General features: G+C 36.2%; 1 protein-coding gene across 7 annotated transcripts in view; it reads right to left on the minus strand.

Moving 5' to 3' along the window:
• Positions 1 to 25,601, minus strand: part of TTLL7 (tubulin tyrosine ligase like 7) — a 136,816-nt gene that overhangs the window by 54,303 nt on the left and 56,912 nt on the right. For all 7 annotated transcript variants that reach the window (XM_017869097.1, XM_017869091.1, XM_017869096.1 and 4 more), the window contains 4 exons: positions 24,018 to 24,234; positions 19,334 to 19,498; positions 15,027 to 15,185; positions 10,470 to 10,564 (listed from right to left, as the gene is read on the minus strand). In XM_017869097.1, the coding sequence (XP_017724586.1) occupies positions 10,470 to 10,564; positions 15,027 to 15,185; positions 19,334 to 19,498; positions 24,018 to 24,234 (636 nt within the window). The remainder of the gene's footprint in view (positions 1 to 10,469; positions 10,565 to 15,026; positions 15,186 to 19,333; positions 19,499 to 24,017; positions 24,235 to 25,601) is intronic.

Genomic DNA, 25,601 nt, shown 5'->3' on the forward strand with positions numbered 1-25,601 from the left:
AAGGATTATAAGGAGGCATAAGAATGTGGATTTTTACCTACATTAAAAGGTTAAAAAAACTATTGTTTTGAAAGTTTAAGCAAGTTTTAAAATGTTGATTGTAAAGAAAATTATGTGTGTAAACATACTAGCTAAAGTTAAAAAGGTATCATCCAGTTTTTCTGTGAACTGGACATTAAAGCAAAAATGCAACAGGTTTTTCTTAAAGCACCAACCTGCTCTTTAACAAAAATTATGAAAGGTTAAAACGAATCTATAAAATCTTACATTATGGTCAAACATTAAAAATTTGATAAATATGTCTACATGGTTTTATTAAAATTAAGTTTAACATTAATAACACAATAATATAAAGGTAAAATTTAGTTTATCTGGTATAAAAGTCATACGAGAATCATTATTAAATATAAAATGGTGCTTAGTTTTCTTTGGTCTAAAAACTAATAAAAATAGGTGCTAAAGGAAACATTCATTTTACTAGAGGATCACAGAAGTTAAATACTTAAAACAAACTTTGGCAATTAAGACAGCATACCAAGATGCAAATGCCTGGCTGGAATGGATCAAATATTCCATCTGCATGTTAAACAAAAGCAATTATTATGCTTGTGCACATGGCAGGCCAGAGGCCCAGATTGTCCCCTTTCCACTAAGGTGGTCCTCCAGTCCACCAAGCATGGGCTCCATGGTAGCTCTTTTCCAGGATTCTACAGCCTGGAGTAATAAGTTGTGCCAAGCTCTCTCTGCTATATCCCAAAGTCCAGCACCCTGCAGGTCAGCCCCGAGGGCCATGCAGCCTCCGTCTCTGAACACTAAGTTCACTTCATGTCTCTCGTGACAGGGAGGAAACTTAGCATTCCTTGGAGACCTGAAGGGATGCAGTGAGCTTAAGAATTTTCAAGAGCTTCTTAATTAGTCAGCCCTGTTGATCCCCGAGCAGATATGTGGCAGTATTGTGGTGGACCTTTACTGAGCACTCTGCTGAATAACTAGAGTGGCACTTGTGCTTTAGTCCATTTGGCTATCCCTTTCACCCTATTATTTCATCAACCAGAGGAAGAAAAAAAGAATAAGACATCATAAAACCAGAGAAACCCCTTATAGGTCTTTCAACTCTCACATCTATTTAAATGCAATTGGAGCCCCACAAGGAATACCAGATCAATTTAAAGTCTGAAATCAAATAGTTACACGATTTAAGTCAATATTTTGGTAGACGATAGTCAATAAAATATAAATTAGATAAACTACATCTATTTCAACCAACAGCAATGAGGTTTTCATGAGTTCAAAGAAAACTCAGGTTGGCCCCAGTCCTGAGGCTACCTGACCTGACAAAACTTTTACACATTGTGTGTCAAAAAAAAAAAAAATGGTAGTTGGAGTTTTAACCCAGACTATAGGGCCTTGACCAAGGCCAGTGGCCTGTCTCTCAAAACAACTAGACGAGGTTTCCAAAGGCTGGCCCCCATGTCTAAGGGCACTGGCAGCAACAGCCCTGTTAGCACAAGAAGCAGATAAGCTAACTGTTAGGCAAAACCTAAACATAAAGTACCTCCATGCTGTGGTGACTTTAATAAGCACCAAAGGACACCATTAGCTAATGAATGCTAGACTAACTAGATACCAAAGCTTGCTCTGTGAAAATCCCCACGTAACCATTGAAGTTTGCAACACCCTAAAACCCGCCACCTTACTCCTGGTATCAGAGAGCCCAGTTAAACATAACTGTGTAGAGGTATTAGACTCAGTCTATTCTAGCTGGCCCAACCTCCGAGACCATCCTTTAAACATCAGTAGAGTGGAAGCTGTATGTGGATGGGAGCAGCTTCACCAACCCCTGTAAAGTGACTATGAAAAAGATGACAAACGCTGCTCCAGTCACACCTGGAAGCTGACTGGTCCACGCACGGCCAAAGCATGAGAAAACTCATCACAGGACTCATTTTCCTTAAAATTTGGACTTTTACAGTAAGAACTTCAACTGACCTTCAGACTGAGGACTGTTCCCAGTATATACATTAAGTCACTGAGGTAGGACAAAAGATTGCTACAGTCCTATTATTTTATGGTTATTATAAGTGTACCAGGACTCTAAAAGAAACTTGTTTGTATAATGCTATTCTATCCAAGGTATGTAGCCCAGTCTCTAAAAGTTATGTTTGTAGAGAAACTGTAACAGGAGATCAATGGCCATAAGAAGACCAAGAATTAGTACCTACAGACCCAGTTCCTGATAAATTCCTGGCTCAGAAAAAATCACCCTGATAACTTCTAAGACCTAAAAGCCTCAATCATTAGACAATATTGTATAGCAAGAGTGGGGAAGGACTTCACCCTTCCTATAGAAAGACTCAGCTGCCTCAGGCAAAACCATATAATAGTACTACAAAACCAGCCACCTAGTGGATTTCAAACCATACTAAAAAAAAATCCATTTAGTAAATTCCCAAAGTTACAAACCATTTAGGCCCACTCAGAATCCCTCTAGGACTGGACAGCCCCCACTAGGTTATACTAGATATGTGGACATAGAGCCTATCCTAAGCTACCTGACCGGTGGACAGGTAGTTGTGTTATTGGCACTATTAAACCATCTTTCTTCCTATTGCCCATAAAAACAGGTGTACTCCTGGGCTTCCCTGTCTATGCTTACCACGAAAAGTGAAATGTAGCCATAGATTATTAAAAAGATAATGAACGGCCTCCTAAAAACATTATACAATACTATAGGCCTGCCACTTAGACACAAGATGACTCATGGGGATACCAGACCCCGTTTACATGCTCAAGCAAATCATATGGTTGCAAGCTGTTTTAGAAATCATCACTAATAAAACCAGTCAAGCCTTGATTGTTCTAGCCCGGCAAGAAACTCAGATGAGGAATGCTATCTATCAAAATAGACTAGCTCTCAACTACTTGCTAGCAGTTAAAGAATGGGTTTACGAAAAATTTAACCTTACTAATTGCTTTCTACACATCAGGGACAAGTAGTTGAAGACATAGTTAAAGATACAACAAAACTAGCACACGTGCCCATGCAAGTGTGGCATGAATTTGATCCTAAGGCCATGTTTAGAAATTGGTTCCCAGCACTAGGAAAATTTAAAACTCTTATAATAAGAGTTATAATAGTAATGGGAACCTGCTTATTGCTCCCTTGTTTGCTACCTGTACTTCTTCAAATGATAAAAAGTCTCATCGCTACCTTAGTTCACCAGAATGCTTCAGCACAAGTGTACCATATGAATCACTATCAATCTATTGCACAAGAAGACATAAGTAGCGAAAATAAGAGAACTCCCATTAATAAAAAGTAAGAGTCTCAAAGGGAGGGAAATGAGGGAAGAGAGAGACCCTCTCATATTGTTTTATATTGTTTTATACTCATAAAAGGAAAGAGAAGCAAAACTAAAGGCAGGTAGCCTGGCGCCTAGAACCAGACCCGAAACCAAGGAATCAGACCCAAAACCAGGCCTGGGCCTGCCTGACCTAAGCCTGGTAGCTAAAATTTGACCCCTGACCTAGCAACTGATGTTATCTATAGATTCCAGACATTGTATGGAAACACATTGTGAAACCTCCCATTCTGTTCTGTTTCACTCTGACCACTGGTGCTTGTAGCCCCTGTCACGTACCCGCTGGCTTGCTCAATCCATCACGACCCTCTCATGTGGACTCCCTTAGAATTGTGAGCCCCTAAAAGGGACAGAAGTTGAGCACCTGACAAGCTCGGATTTTAACACACTAGCCTGCTGATGCTCCCAGCTGATTAAAGCCACTCCCTTCCCTATCTCAGTGTCTGAGGGGTTTTGTCCGCAGCTTGTCCTGCTACAATGACAACATTCAGGCTTGAGTGGCAAGAGGTCAACAGGTGGTCAGGTAAAAGTAATAATTTGAGAATATAAATAAACACATCCAGAAAACTGCAAGTCATTCAGGATTACTGGAGCTCTGGGTGAATGCAAGAAACTCAGCTTCTCACATGGGCTTGAATACTAGGTTATTGAGCCTCAAATTTAACTTTACAAAATGGAGGACACAAATTTTTTAAAAGATGGCATAATTATATTTGTATGTGTTAAAGATTATGCCCTTGGCAGTATATACAGTGGCTTAGAAGTAGATGAGAAAAGAAGCAGGAAGTTAAGAGAGATGTTATTTCATTAACAAATATAAAGTATGAGGGCTTGGAACAGGGGAGCAACGAAGGGATTAGAGAAAAAGGATAAGTTTAGAATAATATGTTGGAGGAAGAATGGATATGCTCTGGTGACTAATTCAGTATGAAGAATAAGAAAGAGAGATGAACTTGTGATGACACCAAGACTTCTTGGTGAGTCCACTGGCATTTTCAATGACGAACACAAATTTGGCTCTGAGATTCCCTAATTAAGGGTAAAGGAAACGCCATGGTTTAGATAACTCTTTAACTTTCTATCTTTTTTCATTTTATTATATCTAGAACAATCATTTTATCATTCTATCATATATCAATGAATACATTATCATATATCCATTTAAAATGGATACACTTTGTCCGCTTTATCTAGAATGATCATTCCTATATAGCATTCAGTTTAAAAAGGAGAGACGAAAAGGAAATAGAAATGAAAAGAGGAATAGAGAGGAACAAAGACTAAACAATCCATAATAGAAAAAAAATAGAGGAAGCAAAAAAAGGGAATGAATAAGAGGAAGGGAAAATAAAGAAAGATGAGATGATATGATGAGTACTCTATGAAAGAAAGACACATAGATCTATATGCATATCGACAGTAAACAAAACACTCATAGACAAGGATACTTATACACAAACAGTTTGAACACACACAAAGAATAACAAAAATAAGCACACAGAAGCTCCTTCAGACACATTAAGAAACAAAGAAAATCCAACTACCCTGAGACATTTTTTTGCATAAAGGAATGTTCGCACTTTCTGGCCTTTAGGAATATTGTCATTCTAAAAACTAGTTTCATTTCTATGAATATTCACAGGCATAAATCAGCACTAATGACTCTCAGTACTTACATCACAGGCCAGAATAAAAATTTAACCAAAGACCAAAAAGATCACTATTCACTTAGCATTTTAATTAGCATTTTCCATTCAACTGTATCCATATACTGACCTAAGCAGTTTAGTTTACCACTTTGAGTCTTTTCCATTACTTATTGCCCTATAATTCCATCCAAGGGATTTCTCTGATCACTTGCTTCACATGTTGTATACTCCAGGAATGTGGAACCACTAGAAGTTCTACCAACTTGTTTTGCTTTGTTTCACTTCCTCATCTTTCTACAAGTAGTTGAATGGAATGCCCTCCCCATACCATTGTCTTCCAACCCAAATTTTATTTAGTATTTACTATTTGTTAATTCCAGATATGGCCCTGGGGATACAAAGAGAACCAGACAGGGCCATTACCCTCAAGGAGCTGACCAACTAAAGGAAGTGGGAGCAATGGCATATAAACAAAAACACAGAGTATGATAAGTACTATTTTGAAAAGTAGGGGGAAGTATGATGACAGCACAAAGGAGTAAGTAAACCATTTTGCCTCAGCAAAGGCTTCAAATAGCATGTCAGGCTTGAGCTAGGTTTTATGAATGTGCTGACAGAAAATGTGGTATTCGTACACATACAATAGAATGTTATTCAGCCTCAAAAAGGAGGAAATTCTGATACATGATACAACATCGAAGAACTTGAAAACATTATGCCAGCTACTTTGAGCCAGTAACAAAGGGACAAGTACATATGATTCCACTCTTATGAGATACCGAGAGTAGGACACTCAAATTCACAGAGACACAAAACATAGTGATGGTTTCCAGGGACTGGGGAGAGGGAAGAATGAGGAGTTAGTGTTTAATGGGTACAGAGTTTCACTTTTGCAGGATTAAAAGAGTTCTGGAGATGGATGGTGGTGATAATTGCACAACAATGTGAAGTACTTAATGCCACTTACACACTTAAAAATGGTTAAAATGGTAAATTTTATGTGAAGTGTATTTTACCACAATTTTAAAAAATCAGTTGGCATTCACCAAAAAGACAAAGGTGAACAAATATTAAATGAGAACAAGTGCAAAGGTACAGAAATTTGAAACTGTACCACAAAAGAGTTCTTAGAAAAGTCATTTCCAAGGCAAAGCAAAGGAAAAAGAACAAGAAATGATCAGGTTGGAAAGAGATGTTAAGGGCCAGCTCAAAAAGTGCCTTGCATATAATATAAAGATCAAAAAGTGCCTTGTACATAATTCAAAGGAGTTTAAACTTTATCTGACAATGTGGAAACAATCTGATCAGAATATCAGAGCTTATAAATCTCTCTTCTGATACTGGCATCTCTCAGGGTTCTGCCCCTGCCCTTCTCAAAACATACAGTCCAACTGTGTGATCTCATCCATTAGATTCAAGGGCAATCTATACATGAATATCAATCAAATAGATATCTCTATCTCCTGGGGCCCTGTATATCAAATTTTCCATTTAACATTGTCTCAAAGCATCCCAAAATTAGCATGTTTAAAACTGAATCATCTTTCTTTTCCTTTCTACCTTCCCTCATTACTTTTCTAAGCCTCTTTCTCGCCTATAATCTTCATCTCAATGAATGGCACATCATCAGACAAGTCATCCAAGCCAGAAGCCTAAGAATCATAGGAGGCACTGAATTCCCAGTACCTATTGCAGTGGTAGTGGACTTGGAATAAATGGTTGTTGAATGATTTGCAGAACAACAGAAAGGAAGCTGCAAAATGGGATGGAGGTCAGTGCTGGAAGTAGGAAGGACGCCAATAAAATAGCCCAGGAGAAAGATAAGAAATTTTCAACCTTGGAGAAGAGATGGAGAAATAAAGTGATAGTCAGAAATTTGACAGGATTCATTCAATTCATAATAAAGTTAAGTATAACTCCCAGCTTTCTATCCTGCACTTTCATGTGAATCGTTTTGCCATTAACTTTAGCAAAGCAAACTGGATAATTACTATTATATTGTACTTATCTATGAGCATATATATTTCCCTTCTAACAATGAAGCTACTTAAGGTGGGGAAATTTTATTCATTTTTGTATCTCTAGCTTCTAGCAAGTTATAGGCTATTTAAAAATGTCTAGTAGGCCGGGCACAGTGGCTTACATCTGTAATCCCAGCACTTTGGGAGGCTGAGGCAAGTGAATCACCTAAGGTCAGGAGTTCAAAACCAGCCTGGTCAACATGGCGAAACCCCGTCTCTACTAAAACTACAAATATTAGCCGGGAGTGCTGGCAGGCCCCTGTAATCCCAGCTACTCGGGAAGCTGAGACAGGAGAATCGTTTGAACCTGGGAGGTGGAAGTTGCGGTGAACCGAGAGCATGCCACTGCACTCCAGCCTAAGTGACAGAGACTCTGCCTCAAATAAGAAGAAAAAAAAAAAGTCCAGTAAATACATATGAGTGATTTGCTTTAACTTTTGTTTGTTGGAGGTATGTGATATTGTTAGCAGACAAAAAAAAAATAAACCCAGCAAGAGGAACATGATCGAAGGAGAAAATAATTCAACTTTGGCAATACTGAATTTAAGTGTTATCAGAACACTATCCATTCATTCATTTATTTACTTGCTCACTCACTCACTCACTACATGTTTATTGAGTATCTATTGGACCAGGGCATCCAGGGTACATGGTCAGCAGAGAGCTGTAAATGCTGGACTAAAGCTCCAGAGTGGGTCAAAGCTAGTAAGAGGCACCCCGATCCATATTGCTACATATATGTCAGACTCAAAAATGATGCCACAAAAGGGAGTAAGACTGACACAGGAGAAAAGAGGGCTGAAGCAAGGACAGACACAGTGAGAAAACGACAGGTAGGGAGCAGAAAGTAAGAGAAATCATAAGAGAAGACTAAGGAATGCTCAAAGTTAGGTAAACTCAGAGACAAGTGTCAGAGAAGGCCAGTGAGACTAAATGTTCAATGATAGGGTAGCATTAAATGCTGCAAGCCTGTAACCCATGAATTAGTTGTAAACAAGGGACAGACAGGCAATTTAACTAAATTTAATTTAATCTAATTAACAAGTATTTCAGACCCAAGGACTCATGGGATTGTGAATGTCTTTTCTAGGTTCTATTTTAATGATTGTAATAGAATATTCATGGAGGAAAAAGATTCTTATTAACCCAGTAACACCATCAAAGAATGACTGGATTTTCCTTTTATTACAGAAAAAAGAACTTTTACTTGTTCTACATATAACCCTTTTCGTATTTTCTTGTCTCTGAAGACCCCAAGCCTAATGTTTAAAAAAATTATTTGAAGCTGAACTCAAACTGCATTCTGTTATCCAAGTTAAAAAAAGGATCAATTCTGATCCCCTCCATGTGAGGTTCTGTTTTCACAGCAGTTGTGATGGAATATCCTGAACAATTTATATTCTTCTGAATTTCCTTGAGACTAAAAGCATATGTTCACAAAATAAACCTGAAGGTCATACTATGAGCAAAGCACTGTACTAAGCACTGTGAAGCAAGTAAAAGTATGTACTCTTCAACTTCAAGGAGCTTAAATCTAATTGAAAAGAAAAACCAGCTGCGCCCAGGTAAAACACCACAGAGGATAAGAGAGTAAACAAAGTGATAAGCCATATACTATGCAGACAAAAATTCCTTCTAGAGCTCCAAGAAAGGAAAGATTCATTTTGGCCAAAAGGAAGACTTCATAATTAAAGATGGGATTTGAGTCACAGGCAATAAGGAAAGGCACTCAGACTACAGAATAGAATAAATAATCAGTGAGAACAGGCAAGCTATGTGGGAAAAATAATGAGGCAATCAGCCTAACTAAAACAGTGTGGGTTGGAGAGGAACAGGAAATAAGATAGAACAGCTAAGGTTAAGTTATATTAGAAGCTTAGGCTACACGTTGGTAAATGGAACTCTATTTAGGTTCTTGAGCAGAAAGATAACATAATGAAAGGAAGATCATTCCCAATAGTCTGATTAAAATTAATGTAAATAGGGGATTTCTGGATTCACAGAACAATTTGTTCTATCCAAAATTAAAACACTCCATATGAAAATTAATTCTATTTAGTAAATAGACAAGAATTTTCCTAGTGTTCTTAGTTCCTGCTTAAGTTACTGTGACATGCCCAGCGAAACTCAAGTCTAACACATGCACCCATGGAGGTCTCCACCCAGCTGGAGGAAGAAGGCACTTCTGAAACATAAGCCTCATTAGCATATGCTCTAAATGTTAAGAACTGTGCTAAATTATCTGTGGAACAACACTAAGAAAGATAAAGAAATGAATTTCTATTTTCCCTTAGTTTTAGGTCTAGAAATTTCTGATTGCTTAAACTATACATACCTCACTTTTAAAAACACCAAAAACACCCACAGATAATGTCCTGAATTGATATCATAAATGGCAAAGTCAAAAGACATGCATGCACAACAAAAAAACTAAACACAAGGCTTATTTAAATAATAGTAGTAAACTTGCATGCAAAAAAAACATGTATAGGCATATTGCTTGGAAACATCTTAAATTTAAAAATTGCTTGGAAGCATACCATAACTCTGCTAGAATTCTTGAATGACAATTAGAATAAATTAAAATCATAAAATTACTGAGCTTAAATCACCTCAGAGGCCCTTTAATCCAATACTCGAAGCTCTATTGGAACACTTCTAATGACAGGTAACTCACTATTTCATGAAGTGTTTCAGTCAAACATCTAAAAATTTCATTTTGTAATGAGCCAAAAGCTTTTCCCACATAATAGTATTTCAAGTAATTGAATCCCATGATCATGTACACTGCAACCAGCCCTATATCCACACCAGCCAAGTCTTCTCTCAAATTTTACTTACCTCTCTAAATGGAAAAGTTAACTCTCACTGAACAACTGCCTCTCTTTTTTATTTACATAGGGAGCATGATATAATGGGAAGACCTCTGGAGAGAAAGTTAGGAAATCCATGTTTGAGATTTCTTTTTTAATTTCCTGAATGAACTCTTTGTGCTTTAGTTTCTTCTTATAAGATGAGGAAGATAATCTAGATGGTCTCTTAAAGTATTTACCAACTTAATCTTGTACACTATATTAAATAATTGTATCTACATTGAAATTTAACTTCATTTACTGCAGGTACAGACTGTTGCCTGGGAAGCAGGAAAAGCAGTATACAGGAGTACGGAGGAAAGATTTTTTTTTAACTATATGAGTTTAAAGAATAGATGGAATCAAGAAATGAAAATACAAAATGGATGGAACCAAGAAATAAAATTACAAAACGGATGGAATCAAGAAATGAAAAATATAGAATGGATGGAATCAAGAAATGAAAATTACAAAATATAAAAATAACAAATACTATTCTGAAAAGCCAATTTTATTTACAAATGATTCATCTATGTCATATGTGGAGATAAATGCCCAAAAGATAGAGAAAATATTTTACCTTACCTTATGTTTAGTAGCTTCAGTGCATTTAGCAGCACTCCTCTTTTTACATCATAGTCTATTTTCTGATCAGTTCCAAAGCTTGGGGCTCGGTTAATCTGAAATTTACAAAGAAAACAATATTGGAAGGTAAATAAATACTCAATACATATTTGTTAATTTAATGTGGGATCTCTAGCCAGTAGAACAATCCTACAATAAACCTCAAAGCTTTACATGGTAGATGGCCCAGTTATTATTGCCACATCTCCATTCCGCATCACCCTAGGTCAACAAATTGCAAGGGATTGACTACTGGCACCATCTCCTTCTCACTGCTGCCTTAGTTCAGGAGCTTTACTGTCAGTATAAGCTGACCTCTCCTTCCATTCCACTCTCTCCATAACCCCATGCAATTTAGGTTTCTTAAGTTTAGGAAAGTTAAAAGTGATTTAGCCTAACAAAAAGGAAATAGTGATATTCATGTTACCAACACAGTAATAATTATACCAACACAGTAATAATTATATACATCTATATATTTAAAATATAGAAACTATCAGTGCTCCCTTTTCACTGCTTCAGATCTTCAGGAATTCATTAAGATGAAAAATAAAAGAGCTGGAGTGTTTTTTTGTCTTTGTTGAGTCTTGTTACTGTTGTCATTGTTATAAAAATATAACTGGAATAGCTGATGTTTAAGAAAATTTCTTAATCAGTTAAATCAGTTGGTTAGAACACTGCTGAGTTCAACACAACAGCTTAGCTTCTTGACCACCAACTAATCCCTTAGGCTATCTCAAATATATGTGTGTGTGTGTGTGTGTGTGTGTATATATATATATATATATACACACACTAGTCACAATTATATATCTGTCACCACAAGCGACAAAACAATTAAAAGCATGCATTCTACAACTTGCACCTGAAGAAATATCACAGTTACTAGTCACAGTTATACACATCTGTCACCACAAGAGACAAAACAATTGAAAGCATGCATTCTACAACTTGCACCTGAAGAAATATCACATTATAATCAAGAAATTACCCAGGAATACAACATCTTTAATTAGAAATGTGTCACAGGTTCACCGCAGAAAATAAGTAAAAGAAGAAAAACAAGTAACAAAAGATTACCTGTAATCCCACTACTTAACACTTAGTGTCTTGTTAACCACATGGTAGATAGTATTCCAGATATTTTCTATGTATACATATTTAAAATATTCATTTTACCTTCCAAATGCATATCTATACGAACCATACTTTATTTTACATTCCAAGCTTTTCTCTTAATAATGTATCATGAAAATCTTTCATCATGCCATCATTTTGATGGATGTATGGTACTCCTTTTATAGAGATATGCCATGTTGTATTTTGATTCCTTTGTTGATTTCTGATTTAGAAGGTGACAGACACATTCCTGTATTTGTGATATAGTCTCAAGGAGAAGGAAATAGCTTAGAAATGGCAATAACATCCATTTATTCCAGGTCAATTTGAGAAAGGGAGTTTATTAATCTATTACGAAAGCTCTAAGCATTTCCCTTTACAAGTGCAGAGAAAGGGTAAAGTAATATATCTTATAGGAAAAAAGTTTCAACCATACTGATTCAAATATCTGGAGTTTATAATACAATTAATGATGGTGTTGCCACTATATGTTACATGGTTACAAAATAAACCAGACATTAAAGAACTGATGAGTAAGCGGTACATTGGAATGTTATCTGTCTTTGTAGAATTCCCCAGAGTTTCCATTCCAAATTTCAGTGTGGAATTGTGTCAGGCATATCCCTCCTCCAGGATGGTGCTGAGGTCTCAGTATAAAGCCATCTCAGATCTCAATCTCTCTCTCTCTCTCCTTACCTATTTCAAATTTTTCCCTCTACTATAAGATAAATTGGTCTGTGAAGAGGTATACCCACACAAGATAAACTGTTAATAATATGTGGAAAGGCAGGAAAACTTTTTCAATTTAAGTTTTCATTCAGGGTTGTTCTTTTTTTTTAAGTTTTATGAGAAACGTAAACAAAAAAAAAAATAGAAGAACCACAAATGGCTGACAGAAGAAACTAAAAATTAGCGTTCCACCCAGTCAAAATTCTCCTCTATAGTGAGATGATTTATTTGGTTCTCATTTCCTATCCCAACTCTAAAACAGACAAAACATAGTAATGTTAAAATCTCAAAATTCAACAGCTTATAAATGCATTAAAAATGAAAATTATTATAAAATATATTAAATTAGTAAACACTATTTTCAACAGTCCTAAAAATAGTTTTATCAAAACAAACAACAATCACTTTTTCCACAAATTAAAGTATCCATAATAGCTTCTGTGCTCCTAAGTTAGTGCTGTTTCCTCTGCACCACAGCCTTTCCCCACCCCTACTTTATCTCTCTCAGCCCCTAGCCCCTACCCCACTCTTCTGCAGCCCTACAAACTTTGCTCAGGTGTTTCTTCTGCAAAGCTTTTTTTTAACTCTCCAATACACACAGGTACGCAGAGATATTAATCATGCTATCGTTTTTGTTATTTCCCTTTTACCTACTAGTACTCATAACTATTACCATAAAATGCACATCTGAATAATGGCTACACCAGGGCAAGTATTCTGTCTTCTTGTATCCCCACCACCTAAGACAATGACTATAACTTAGCAGGTTCCTGTTTAATTTAAGAGTACTTAAACTATTGGTGGTATATTCATACTCCACCCAATTTCCATGTTTTTCCAAAAAAATGTTTTCTACTTATGAAAATTTGTGCAATTCTACCACCAGCAACCAGTCCCTGAAATTACTCTGTTTAACTAAAAGTTATCACATACCCAGAAGCACCTTCTACCTTATTCCACTTGATGGCGCCAAAAGGTTTTTAACAATGTATATTAGACCCACTAAAATTTCAGCAGGGAGCAAAACACAAGGCAAGACTGAAGATTCTTTTAACCGTTTTAATATAACAAATGTTCATTATCCACAGCTCTTGGTTATTGTGGAATGTTTTAATGGTTCTGATTGATCTAGAAACAATGAAGGAAAGAGTAAAGAATGAAGAAACATTCATGCAAACAATGGTTATTTTGAATCTTGTAAAATCCAGAATTCAACCATTCAGTCACTTCTGATTTAGCAAGCTAATGGAAAGCTCTAGTGAAGCAAATGTTTTTTTTCCAAAAAGGAAACTAAGAGATCTATAAAGTCATTATTTCCTGCTAACCTCCTTACGCATGTGCCTCACTTTTTCCCCACTCTATCAATGACAAAAGAAAAGTACAGGGGCAGAAGACAATATAGCTAAGAACAGGAAAGGACTGCTGCAGAAAAAGCAAGAAATCTAAAGCAAATTTCAGGCCTTAGCAAGATGAAGGGTCCATAGTGCATAGTCAAATGTTTTCATATCCAAGGAATGGAGGAAGCAAAGTCTGAATATACAACAGAGAGAACTGTATTTCCTTGGAGACACGATACATGTTCTTGTTTAAAGTAGATGTGACCACACACAGGCGTGCGCGCGCACACACACACACACAGACACACACACACAATCTTTCACTCTCAAATTAGAAAAGTATAATTTCTTGGAAATGTATTTTTAGTATCTTCATCTCACCTACCACTCATTCAATTTGCTTATGCAATCTGTGATATTACACACACAACTTCTAACTTACAAATCACTAACAAAAAGAGAGACAATTGATTTAAAATGAAAGGTAGTGGTTGATGACATCTTCTATAGCAATATGTTCCTGATTAAGTTTCCCAAACATGATATTTAAGCAGCCACGAGAAGGTGTGTAACCCCAGATCAAGGAGCTTAAAAGGAACTGCTGGATGGGATCTTCTGGACCACATGACTTCTAAGGTTTCTTCTGGGTAATATAAATGTAACTAGCAGGAAAAAATACAAAAATTGTCAACAGAGATAATTTTTACTTTCTCCCTTTTACTATTTCGTATGTGTTACATGACCTTTTATCATTAAAGAAAAATAATGATAACTCTCTACCAGGGACTGGCAGCACACCTGAAGGCATACAGTTGACAGTCTCCCTGAGGGAAACCCCAGGTATATAGCATGGCCTTAAAGGAGACATTTACCACCTGGGGTAGCGGATACTGAACACTGATTAATGAACCAATTGGAGCCTCTCAGAGAGTTTGAAGGGGAGACACACTGAAGGCAAGATTCTGAAGCCCAGGCACCCACAGAGAGGAGAGACGCTATCCAGACCTCATAACGTGGTAGAAGCCAGGAGGCTGAGAAAATAGTAGAGCAAGTAAGCAACAAATCAGTAAAAGCACCTTCACACTTCAATCCCAAATACCTGGCCTAGAAATTCACTTGGCACTAATTTGGGAAAAGTAATATCAAACACTTTGATTCATTCTTAGAACTATTGTAGTCCCTGAATTTTTATCCTCTTCTTCTCACTTACTCTATTCCGGCTTCATTCTGGACAGTTAATGGGACAACTGTGTTAAGTACAGATTTTTAAAGCATTTATTTTAATACATAAGGACAGTGATAACTCCTCTTTTTTTCTTAAAGAATGCCTTACCTCCAGAAGCCATGGCTTTAGTTTTCTATCCAATAAAATATCAAATCCCAGGACTTCAAAGCAGACACTTTCGCTTCCTGGAGGTTGACCAGGTCTACACATTCGATACGCATGCAGGACATGAGGTTCTGCTACAATCAGGGTCTTTACCACCAATTCCTATAAGATTGTGATAAAACAGGTGAAAATGCCTTTGTGTCTCATTTCATATATGTAAATATAACCAGGGCCCACAAACTGGCAGCCTGGCCAAGTTTACAAAGCTCTGTGGCATCTAGCCCCTGCCACAGATCTAACTTCATTCTTCACTCTTACCCCTGCCCACTGCACTCCTCATGCTTGCTTTGGGTTCCTCAAGTAAGTGACACTTCTTCCTATCTTAAGTCCTTTGCATTAGCTGTTCCCTCTTGTGGAATACTCTTTCCCCTATATTTGCAAGTCTGGCTCTTAAGACATTCAGAAAGGCTTTCCCAATCCCCAAGTTAAAAGTAGCCACCCTTCATTTCTTACTGCACCACTACACACAGCATATAACCAGTTGATATTTTTCTTTTTACATTAGAGCAGGGTCCTTGTCTGACTTTTATAACACCATTCCCAGTGCCTACAATAGTAGCTGGCATTCAGTAGATATCCAAGTAAATCCAAGTAACTTGTTTACTTTGTAAACAAGTTATTCATACTTGTTTATATGTTAAAACAAGTAAGGCAGCTGTTAAAACAAGTTAAAAATAAGTAAGGTAGGAGCATATGCTAGCCCCATCCAGAAGAGATGAAGGTGATAGGGAGGAAAAATTCCAAGGAGAGTAAGTTATTTCCTAAACACCAGTATAGAAATTCTACTTAGATAAAGGCTGAAAGGGCTGGAAGACAAAATCTATGAGAGTTGAGTTTCTTTATTCAGTGATGATTTTGTAGTGTATAAGTTTTATCTGAGAAGAGTGTTACCAATTAAAAGATTGGCTCTCAATATTTTCTGAGAGAAATCACATAATACTACTGGGGTGAGTTATTAACCCTTATTTTTAAAAAGCTGTTTTACTGAAGTTTCAGAACAAGCTGTAGGAGAAAAGCTGTCTCACTTATTTTTGCTCAGAAGACATTGTCATTTTAACTCCCTCTCTACAGGTATAGGCAATAGAAAAAGACAGTTAAGAACCTGGCTCTAAAATCAGGCTTCTTGTGTTTCTTCCTGGGTTTGTAACTTGCTAGCTGTGCAACCTCAGTCCTGTTGCTTAAACTTTGTGAGTCTCATTTTTCCTAAATATAATCTGCAAAAGGTTAATGTAAGAACAAAATGAGATTCCATGTAAAACTCTTAGCATAGTGCCCAGAGTACTATTATTGTTACTGTTATTCTATCATTCCTCTAGAATTCCACCTCATATGTCAGGTTAGACTCAAATACTCCACTACTTGGTGGAACATATTTATTATATGAGTGATAAAAAAGAAGACAGAAGTTAACCTCACTGTTACCCAGAACCACAATGCAGTTCATATTTGGGAATAACTATCAGAGGTCCCATGAGAGGCTGTTTTCAAAACATTTTGTTCAAGGTAACAAATTCATGACAGCACCGTAGTACATAAAATAAATGATAAAAAGTCACTTTATATAAATCTTCGACAATATTACTGAAACCACTTGAGAGCAGGAAAAAGTTACAACTTTGATTGATAAGTGTCTGTATGGAACAGTATAGGCTGAGGGAGAGGGTGGGGACTGATTATTAATCAACAGACCCTGAATTACAAATCTGTTTTTGCTATGTAGAAAATAACCTGCTTTTAGATTGTAAAGGCAAGTTTTCAGCAGAAGTGAAAATCAGGAGTCATATAAACAAACACAAACGAAATTCCACTACTGTTTTTGAGAATTTACAACATAATATCACTGCTTTGAAATGTGATTTGTAGATTTATACCTTAGGTATACAAAACGCAGTAAGGATTTTTTTTAATGATTATGCTCATTTTTAATCTCCATGGCTTGATTTTCTACTGATTTTTATTACTGACCAGAACAAAAGTACACAGCTCTGTTCTTCACACAGGGTATTGATGAATGCTACTTTTATATATTGATAGTTACTTTTGGAGAAATTGTCCCCAAAAGAGGTTATTAAAATAAGTTATAAATTAAATTCAGGAAATTTGTAAACTAAGACATCAAGATAAAAATTTACTGCATAATTGCTTTCTCCACCTCCTCCTGTCATTCTCTTTTTATACTATCCTATTGATTTACCTTAAACAGTTATCTATATAAAGTATACCAATTCTTAATAAAGACAGCCAATTTTCAAGTAATTACATAAATACAGACAGGTGTTTGACAAGATAATTATAATAAAAGTACTTGAAAAAGCTAGGTTTATTAACTGATTGTTTATAGATGATTAATATGCATTCTTACTAACATAGCCAAGAAAGATGCAAAATTTACTCACCTATAGACAAGACCATGAAATGTGTCAGAGCTTAATAGGCCCACATTGGCTATGTTTGGGTCATATCTAAAAATTATACTTCAGGTCCTAACAGAAAGTTAATTTCCATATCCTCTCATTAGTATTAGTCTTGCTTGTATACCTTCTCTTAATTCAATTGTGAGGAAAAAACGCCACTTAAAACCAATATATGTAAAGCTAACGACCCTCATTATTCTCCCTGATTCTCTCCATATATGCCTCACCAAAGCAGCCCAACAGGTTCTACCTTTTCACAAACATGTCCCCAAAGAGCCAAATTCCATATGAGGGTTACAAATGTGTACAGGAAAAAAAAAAAAAAGAATGCCAGAGGGTATATAAAACTTTCTTGGTCCCACTGAGCAATAGACCAATTCACTGAATTACCATCAGATGGAAGATGGTATGATCTTCCATCAATGAACTATGGTCCAAAATCACTGAATTTCACCATTGTGATGCTTCTGACTCACTATGATAGTAAACTGTCGTTAGAATGGTTTTTGGAATTTCCACGAAATTGGCCTTGAGAACATAATTACATAAACAAATAAATGCAGCATTGTTATGATCCAATTTCTCATTTACATGCATTTCATCTCTCAGGAAGTTATAAATGAAAGTTAACAAATTGGTGGGTATCTGACCAAATCTAGATGACATTTTTGTTTGTTAAGTCTCAACATCTTTAAAATTTTTGAGTCCATTGCCAACATTTAAAATCATTTATGTCATTTATGCCATTTACATGTAATTTATCAAGAAATTAGAAGAATGAGCTTCACTGGGCCTAAAATATCACTGGCACCAGTAAGCTGGTGCTGAGTGGTGGCTACCTCCTTCAGACCTCTCCTGACTTTCAAATTATCACAGTTCCCAGAACACCCTAGTTTCTTCTATCTAGAGACCACTTCACTCCTTCTTACTTGTCTGACACCTAAGGACCTTTGGATTTATGGCCGGTGATCTAGAAAGTAAGGTAAAAATGTCAACAAAATAAACAAGGGTGAATAGAGTCATGTGCCACATAACAGCATTTTGGTGTACAATGCATAGCACATTCAACAGGGATCACATAAGATTATAATACTGTATTTTAGTGTACCTTTTCCATGTTTAGGTATACAATCTTTACCATTGTATTACAATCGCTTACACTATTCAGTACAGTAAATTTTTTTTTTTTTTTTTTTTTTTTTTTTTTTTTTTTTGCGACCAAATCTTGCTCTGTTGCCCAGGCTGGAGTGCAGTGGCACAATCTTGGCTCACTGCAACCTACACGTCCCGCGTTCAAGCAATTCTCCTGCCTCAGCCTCCTGAGTAGCTACGATTACAGGAACGCGCCACCACATCCAGCTAATTTTTTATATTTTTGGTAGAGATAGGGTTTCACCATGTTTGCCAGGCTGGTCTCGAACTCCTGACCTGATCCGCCCGCTTCAGCCTCCCAAAGTGGTGGGATTACAGGTGTGAGCCACTGTGCTCAGCCTAGTACAGTAATGTTTTGTACAGGTTTGTAGACTAGGAGCCACAGACTACACCATATACAGGCTATATGATAGCCTAGGTGTGTAGTGGGCTATTCCTATTCTAGGTTTGTGTAAGTACAAACTGTGATGTCTGCACAATGATAAAGTCACCCAAGGATGCATTTCTCAGAATGCATCCCTGTTGTTAATCTGTAGGCTGTGTAATGGCCTGTTTTTTTCTCTCTGGTCCTCTCAATTATAGGGAACCAAGTTCAATCAACTCTTAATAACTTTCATGGCCTGATGGTGCTTCAAGTTATTGCTGAGGACAGACCATTATAATTGTGGAATGGCATAATCTTACTGAAATATCACTCCAAAACTTAGCAACATCATGTTGATTTGCTTGAAGGAATTCTGTAAACCATCTGATGGAACGTTTGCTGCCTTTATTCTCAGTTTCATCCCGTTCGAAACGCTCATTATGCTTGTTCACGGAGTAGTTTGTCAGATGCATGTATAACTGGGTCTGTAACAAGAAAGAACCAAAGTGGTTACCACCTATGACATCCTAGAACTGCAAAGTTTCAGAGGAAAAATAGACACTCAAAGACTAAAAAAAGTTTTAAAGTTTAAACTATATAGATGAACAATTTCATGATTATTTAGATAATATCCCAATTAAATGGAATGGCACATTTCCCTTAAAAGGGTTGAGAATGTAATCATCTACAGAGTTACTTTACATATTATTCAAAATATGTCTACCATTAAAAAGTATCAAATTAATAAGAATATATAGTAATTAAAATGTGAAACTACATATTGCTAAGCAAGAAAAATGATCTGAGTTTGTTCTTGTTAATTTGTTTGTTTTAATGTTTTGGCTCTGAGAGTTTTCACTCAAATCTGTTTTGGGAAAGGAATTTTCTGAGAGAGCATTCTATGTCTTTTCAAGAAAATAAAAAATGAAAACTCAAGTAAATCACATAGAGAGGCAGGACTACCAAACACAACCTCTGCACACCCATACCGACTAGGAGGCCCCTTTAGCTTGGTACCAGAGTGCACTTACAGTCAGCAGACAGAATGTACCACATAATACTGTGCGAGTGTCCAGTACAGTATCGTGTTCCATACTGGAGCTCTACATTTTTGTCTTGTTATAATCTTACATTTGTTGATACTATTTTCCTTAAATTGAAAAAGAATTCAAAATTTAAAACTCCTCACAGTTGTCAATTAATATATATCTAATGGCTTTTTATCCAGCTAGCACAAGCATTCATAAAAATCTATCCTTAATTCCTACCCTCCTCATGATCCTAAAGATTACTTTAGATAGCAAAGTTACATCACAATTAAAATATACTTCATTCACGTGATTATTATTTTGATTTGTTAATAGCCAACTATATTCATGTCATATTTTATTTTTGCTGCAGTTCCTTAGGCCTATGGTATTGAAGTCTTTGAAGCAAGGAGGCAGAAATGATCATTTGAGTACATGTTGTTTATTAATCCATGTGCCTACCACTAATTAAGAATTTATTTTTTTCATTCATTAAACAATATTTAAGGAACACCTACTATCTGCAGCAGTCTCTGCTGGGCACTGTGGATACAAAGACAACAAAATAAACAACAGTCTCTATCCTTAGAAACAGGAAAAGCTTTAAATTAAATGATACTTAAAAGAAAAAGCATAAATCTTATGCTCACCTAATTTTAAGTGCTTAATTTAAAGAAAAAGGAAATTAATCAAGCCGGAGCACTTCCTAGTTTCCAAAATACAAATTTTCTTAACTTCTAAAAAGAGGTTTGGAAAATAATCTTGTAAGGAAGTCTGTATTTGGCAAGAGTTTCTTAAAATTAATAATACTAACAACACCACTAGCTATTCTAGTGAAAATTAAGTAAGGAAACTTTGCATTTTCTTAAACAGAATCTTTGTAAATGGACTGGAAATTCCACAACTTCACATTTACCTTGACAAAAATAGGCATCTAAGCAGTTCACTGCCAGTTAGTCATTTGCAAGAAATAGAACCAAAAGCAGCTATGAACCATATAGCAATCTGCAAGGATTGGCCAACCACTACATTGGTAGCAAGAAGAGAATGTTTATTATATTTCAATGTTTGAAATTCTGTCTTATAATCTGCTTATACGTAGTTGATGAACATTTAATCCTTATAGAAATAATACATACATAAAATACATGCTCAATATAAAATACATGCTCACTATTTTAAAAATTTGAAATAGGAAGAAGGAAAAAATATGTAGTAAGCTGCCATCCAGAAACAACCAATGAGAGCACTTTGGTTTAATTTTTCTAGTGTTTTTTTCTAAACTTACCTTTAACATAACCGTGATCTCACTTTACAGACTTTTGTATTTCACTTTTTAATATTTTCATCTCAACCTAGAAATTCAATCACAAAATTCTAGAGATCTATGAGTGATATAGACATTTATGTAGGAGAACATCTTTTTTCTATATATGTAAAAACTAAAGCCAGGAACTTATGTGATTCAAAAGCACATAGCAAAATGAGACCTAGAGGCCACACTTCCTTTCTCTCAATCTCTCATTGAGATTAATCCCACTGGATTTAAGCTAATTGTATACACATAGGACATTAGAATAAAGCACTTTATCACCCAAAAGAGCTTCCAAGTCTTATTCTTTCCAATACTATCAAAAGATCACTCCCACCTTACATATATATAATCCACTCTTACCTATGCCAATTATTTAAAGTATAATCTATGTATTGACAAGTCTCAAATTATGTTTGTAGTTCAGAAATGTCTTTCGAACTTCAAACTTATACTGTATAATCAAATGCCTACAGAACAGATCCATTTGGAGGTCACACAGGCCTTTAAACTGAATACATCCACTTTCCACAAAACCTTTAATAGTTACTGTATTCCCTTATCACCATTCCCTAATACACCATCCATCAGATGTCAGAAATCTGAGTTTTATTCTTGATTTCTCTTTCCCTTTCTCTCATTCCACAAATCCAACCTGTGACCATATTATATCAACGTTATCCATGTTATCTTAAATGTATCTCAAATCCATGCTCTTATTCTTGGTCCAGACCCACTGCTACTATTTCAATTTAAGTCCTTTTTCCTTCCATATGTGGTCAGACTAGAATACTTTACATGTTATTCAAAATATATGTAACTTCTTGTCTCTCTGACTCTAATCATTTCCATCCATCTCCACCCCCATCTCACATTCCAGACCAGGGGACATTCCTTCTTTTGTTTGTGTAAAACCTTTCAATCCTTCCTTTTATCTTAAGATAAATTCTAAAATCCTAGACAAGGCCTACAAAGCCTTAAGGGATCTGGCTTCTAGGACTCACCATCCTCATCTCTGAACAGTCACTCCTTATTCTATACTTTAGCCAAACTGACCTTGTCTGCTTTCTCCAGACATGTCATACTCTGTCTTACCTCTGAGCCATTCTTTTGCCTGGAGCTCCATCCAACCCTACACTGCACCCGAACCTGGCTAACTCCTCATTATTCAGATTTCAATTTATAAAACACTCCCTCTCTAACCTTTATTTCCAACTGGGTTATGTGCCCCTGCTATGCACTGCCATAGCACCTTCAGTTTCTTACACCATCACACTTACCATCAGATATTATAATTGCTTATTTTATTTTCTGCCTCCCCACTAAACTGTTGCTTCTGTGAGGTCAAGCACTGTATCTGTCTGGTCACTGTATTTTTAAGAACTAGCACAATGCCCAAAATGTGGTAGAGTTCAAACATTACTTGGTGATTGGCTTTATCTAGACCTTATAACCTTTAATAATGTTTCTTTCTTTTAACTTCTTTTCCTATGAAAGGTTTGACAGTTTCCTTATTCTTCCTTTGCCAGGTTTACAACATTTTTCATTTTACTGAACATAGTACCATTTATGATCAGCCATTATTTAATGTTGAAAAAATGACCACATTTAATGGAGTTAATTGTGTGCATAATATTAGGGGAGAACAGTAACCAGGTCTTTGACAAGTTGGAAAACAATTAATTGTAATTTTAACTATAGTTAGTTACATCCAAAAATAGGTTTAGAGGTTAACTAAAGTTTAAGTATGCATAATAAATTATAATTTAACTTTTATAAGCTACAAATTACAGTTGTTATCTTCATGATAAATTATAGTTATAACTTTTATAAATATGTTAGGGCTGCACAAAAAAAGTCTTAATTGAAAAATATCTACACAAAGCTCCATTTAACAGGCTTCAAAATGCACACTGAAACTGCTCATTTGTCTCAACCTCACATTAGTCAATGTAAGTTGACAGCCTTACTTCTCTTTTATTGCAACAGAAATTAATAACTACTTTCTGATAACTTTCGCTTTTCCATTTCATATACTTTCTCCCACGTTCAACATGTTCACACCCTACGTGTTACACAAAGCCTGCTCAAATGCCACCTCCTCCATGAGAAGCTGAACACAAACTGCCCCAACACAGCTCCAAAACACTTAATCTGTACTTCTCCACTGCATACTAGTATCATTATTATACTGAATCAAGAATCATTGCATATTAGTATCATTTATAATATAGTCATTTCTATACAGGGCCACTGCACACAGATGTTTGCTTTGAAATCCAGCCTTGTGCTCACAGCACAAGGTACACAGCACAGAGAGGGTACTTTTTCCCAGTTAGCCTTCAATTAGCAGATACCTTTATTTTCTAATGTCCACAAAGCTGCTTGTAAGTTAAAAGCAATCTTACTTATGCACACAATTCTTCTAGACCACAAAACCCGAGAGGAGGAACTTTCATTCATACAATCTATATGCCTAATGAAAGCTTTAAAAAGTATATGTTGAACATCCATTTATTCTAGGCCAATTTGAGAAAGGGAGTTTATTAATCTATTACGAAAGCTCTAAGCATTTCCCTTTACAAGTGCAGAGAAAGGGTAAAGTAACATATTTTATAGGAAAAATGTTGAATGAAAACATAAGTTCTGTCTGGTATCACTTACCAAATTGGACTCATTAGGTGGAATGTACTTCTCTGTACCCATTCGCACAAGTCCATCATGATAGAGAAATATTTTTAGTGGATCACACGATGTAACCAGAATATAAATTCGTAAGTCAAACTTGTAACCTTCCATTAGGAAAGGCTTTTCAATGTATTCTTGAACAATCAAATGATCCTGAGATGGGAGTTTGTCACCATTTCTTATCAAAGAAATCCTATGTTTAAAGAAAAAAATTAAAAGAATGATTTGACATAGAGCAAGATGTTTAAAAAGTTACAGATATACTCAAGTGGAAAATAGTGGAGTAAGGGACTCCAAAAGTCTGTCCCTCCACAAAAGCAATGAAGAGCAAAAGAAATCATAGGAATCAACTTTTTGTAACCCCACAAACTAAGCAAAGGCTTGCAGCAAATGGAATACTTAACTAAGAAAAAACAGCTGGATCTGTGCCAAAGAGCTTTGTAACACTTTAACTTAATCTAGTCCCATCATCCACTCACAGCTCAGCGGCAGCCTTGAACAGCCTCATTTTCAATACCAGTACTGGTTCTGGACTGGGTAGAATGGGCTATTCTTATGGTTGGTTGTTTTGACCTGTCTGGTGGCTTCCTGGAGGACCTCAAAGGGCTTGCTTTCATCTTGCCTAACTTGGAACTTTACCAGTGCTGAGGCAACTACTTTCAGAGACAATTGTTGGAAACATTTACTGTTTACGTTGTCGAGGGCAGCAGGTGGGCAGACAATAGACCAATTAAAAAGACTGGGAGGAAGGGCTGAGCAATGAGCATCTTTGAAACTTTGAAAAGCTCTGACATATTCTTGGGAATCTAGATGACCAGTTACATGCCCAAGGTTAGCAGCATGCTCAAGAAAGACCCGAGAAGGCCCTAAGCTGTCCCTTCTGGCTAACCATCAGACTCTGTACAAGCAGGAAATTAAGGCTAAGGCAGAGTTGTAAATTATTTGTTTGCGTGCTGAAGGCACGTCCCAGCAATCACACACACAGTCATCTACAAAAATTGAGGGCTTTTTTGTTGTTTGTTTTGCTCTGTTTAAGGAAATCTCTGTCCAATTATTAGCTGACCACTGAGCTAACAGAACAGGAACTTCAGTGGCCATACACAGCAAAGAACACAGACTACAACTACTACAATGAGCTGCAACAACAAATTACGCAGAAGGGGAGAGTCTGATTTCTAGAATTGCTATAGTATAATACTCAAAATGTTCAGTTTTCAACAAAATATTATGAGGCATGCAAAGGAAAAAGAAAGTATGGCCCATATACAGGGAAACTATCAATGAATAGAAACTGTCACGAGGAAGCCCAGACATTGGGCTTACTGGATAATCAACCATTTAAAATTTATTCAAAGAGCTAACAGAAACTATGTATGAAGAACTGAAATAAACTATGAGAACAGTGTCTCACTAAATAGGGAATATTAGTAGTGATAAAAAATTAAGGAAAAATAAAGGAACTAAACAGAAATTTTAGAGTTGAGAAGTATAATAACTGAGATAAAGAAATTCACTAAAGGAGATAAACAGTATACTTGACAAGGCATAAAGAGAATCAGA

Source organism: Rhinopithecus bieti, unplaced genomic scaffold (assembly GCF_001698545.2).
Source record: "Rhinopithecus bieti isolate Rb0 unplaced genomic scaffold, ASM169854v2 scaffold_4600, whole genome shotgun sequence".
Classification (NCBI taxonomy): Eukaryota; Metazoa; Chordata; class Mammalia; order Primates; family Cercopithecidae; genus Rhinopithecus; species Rhinopithecus bieti.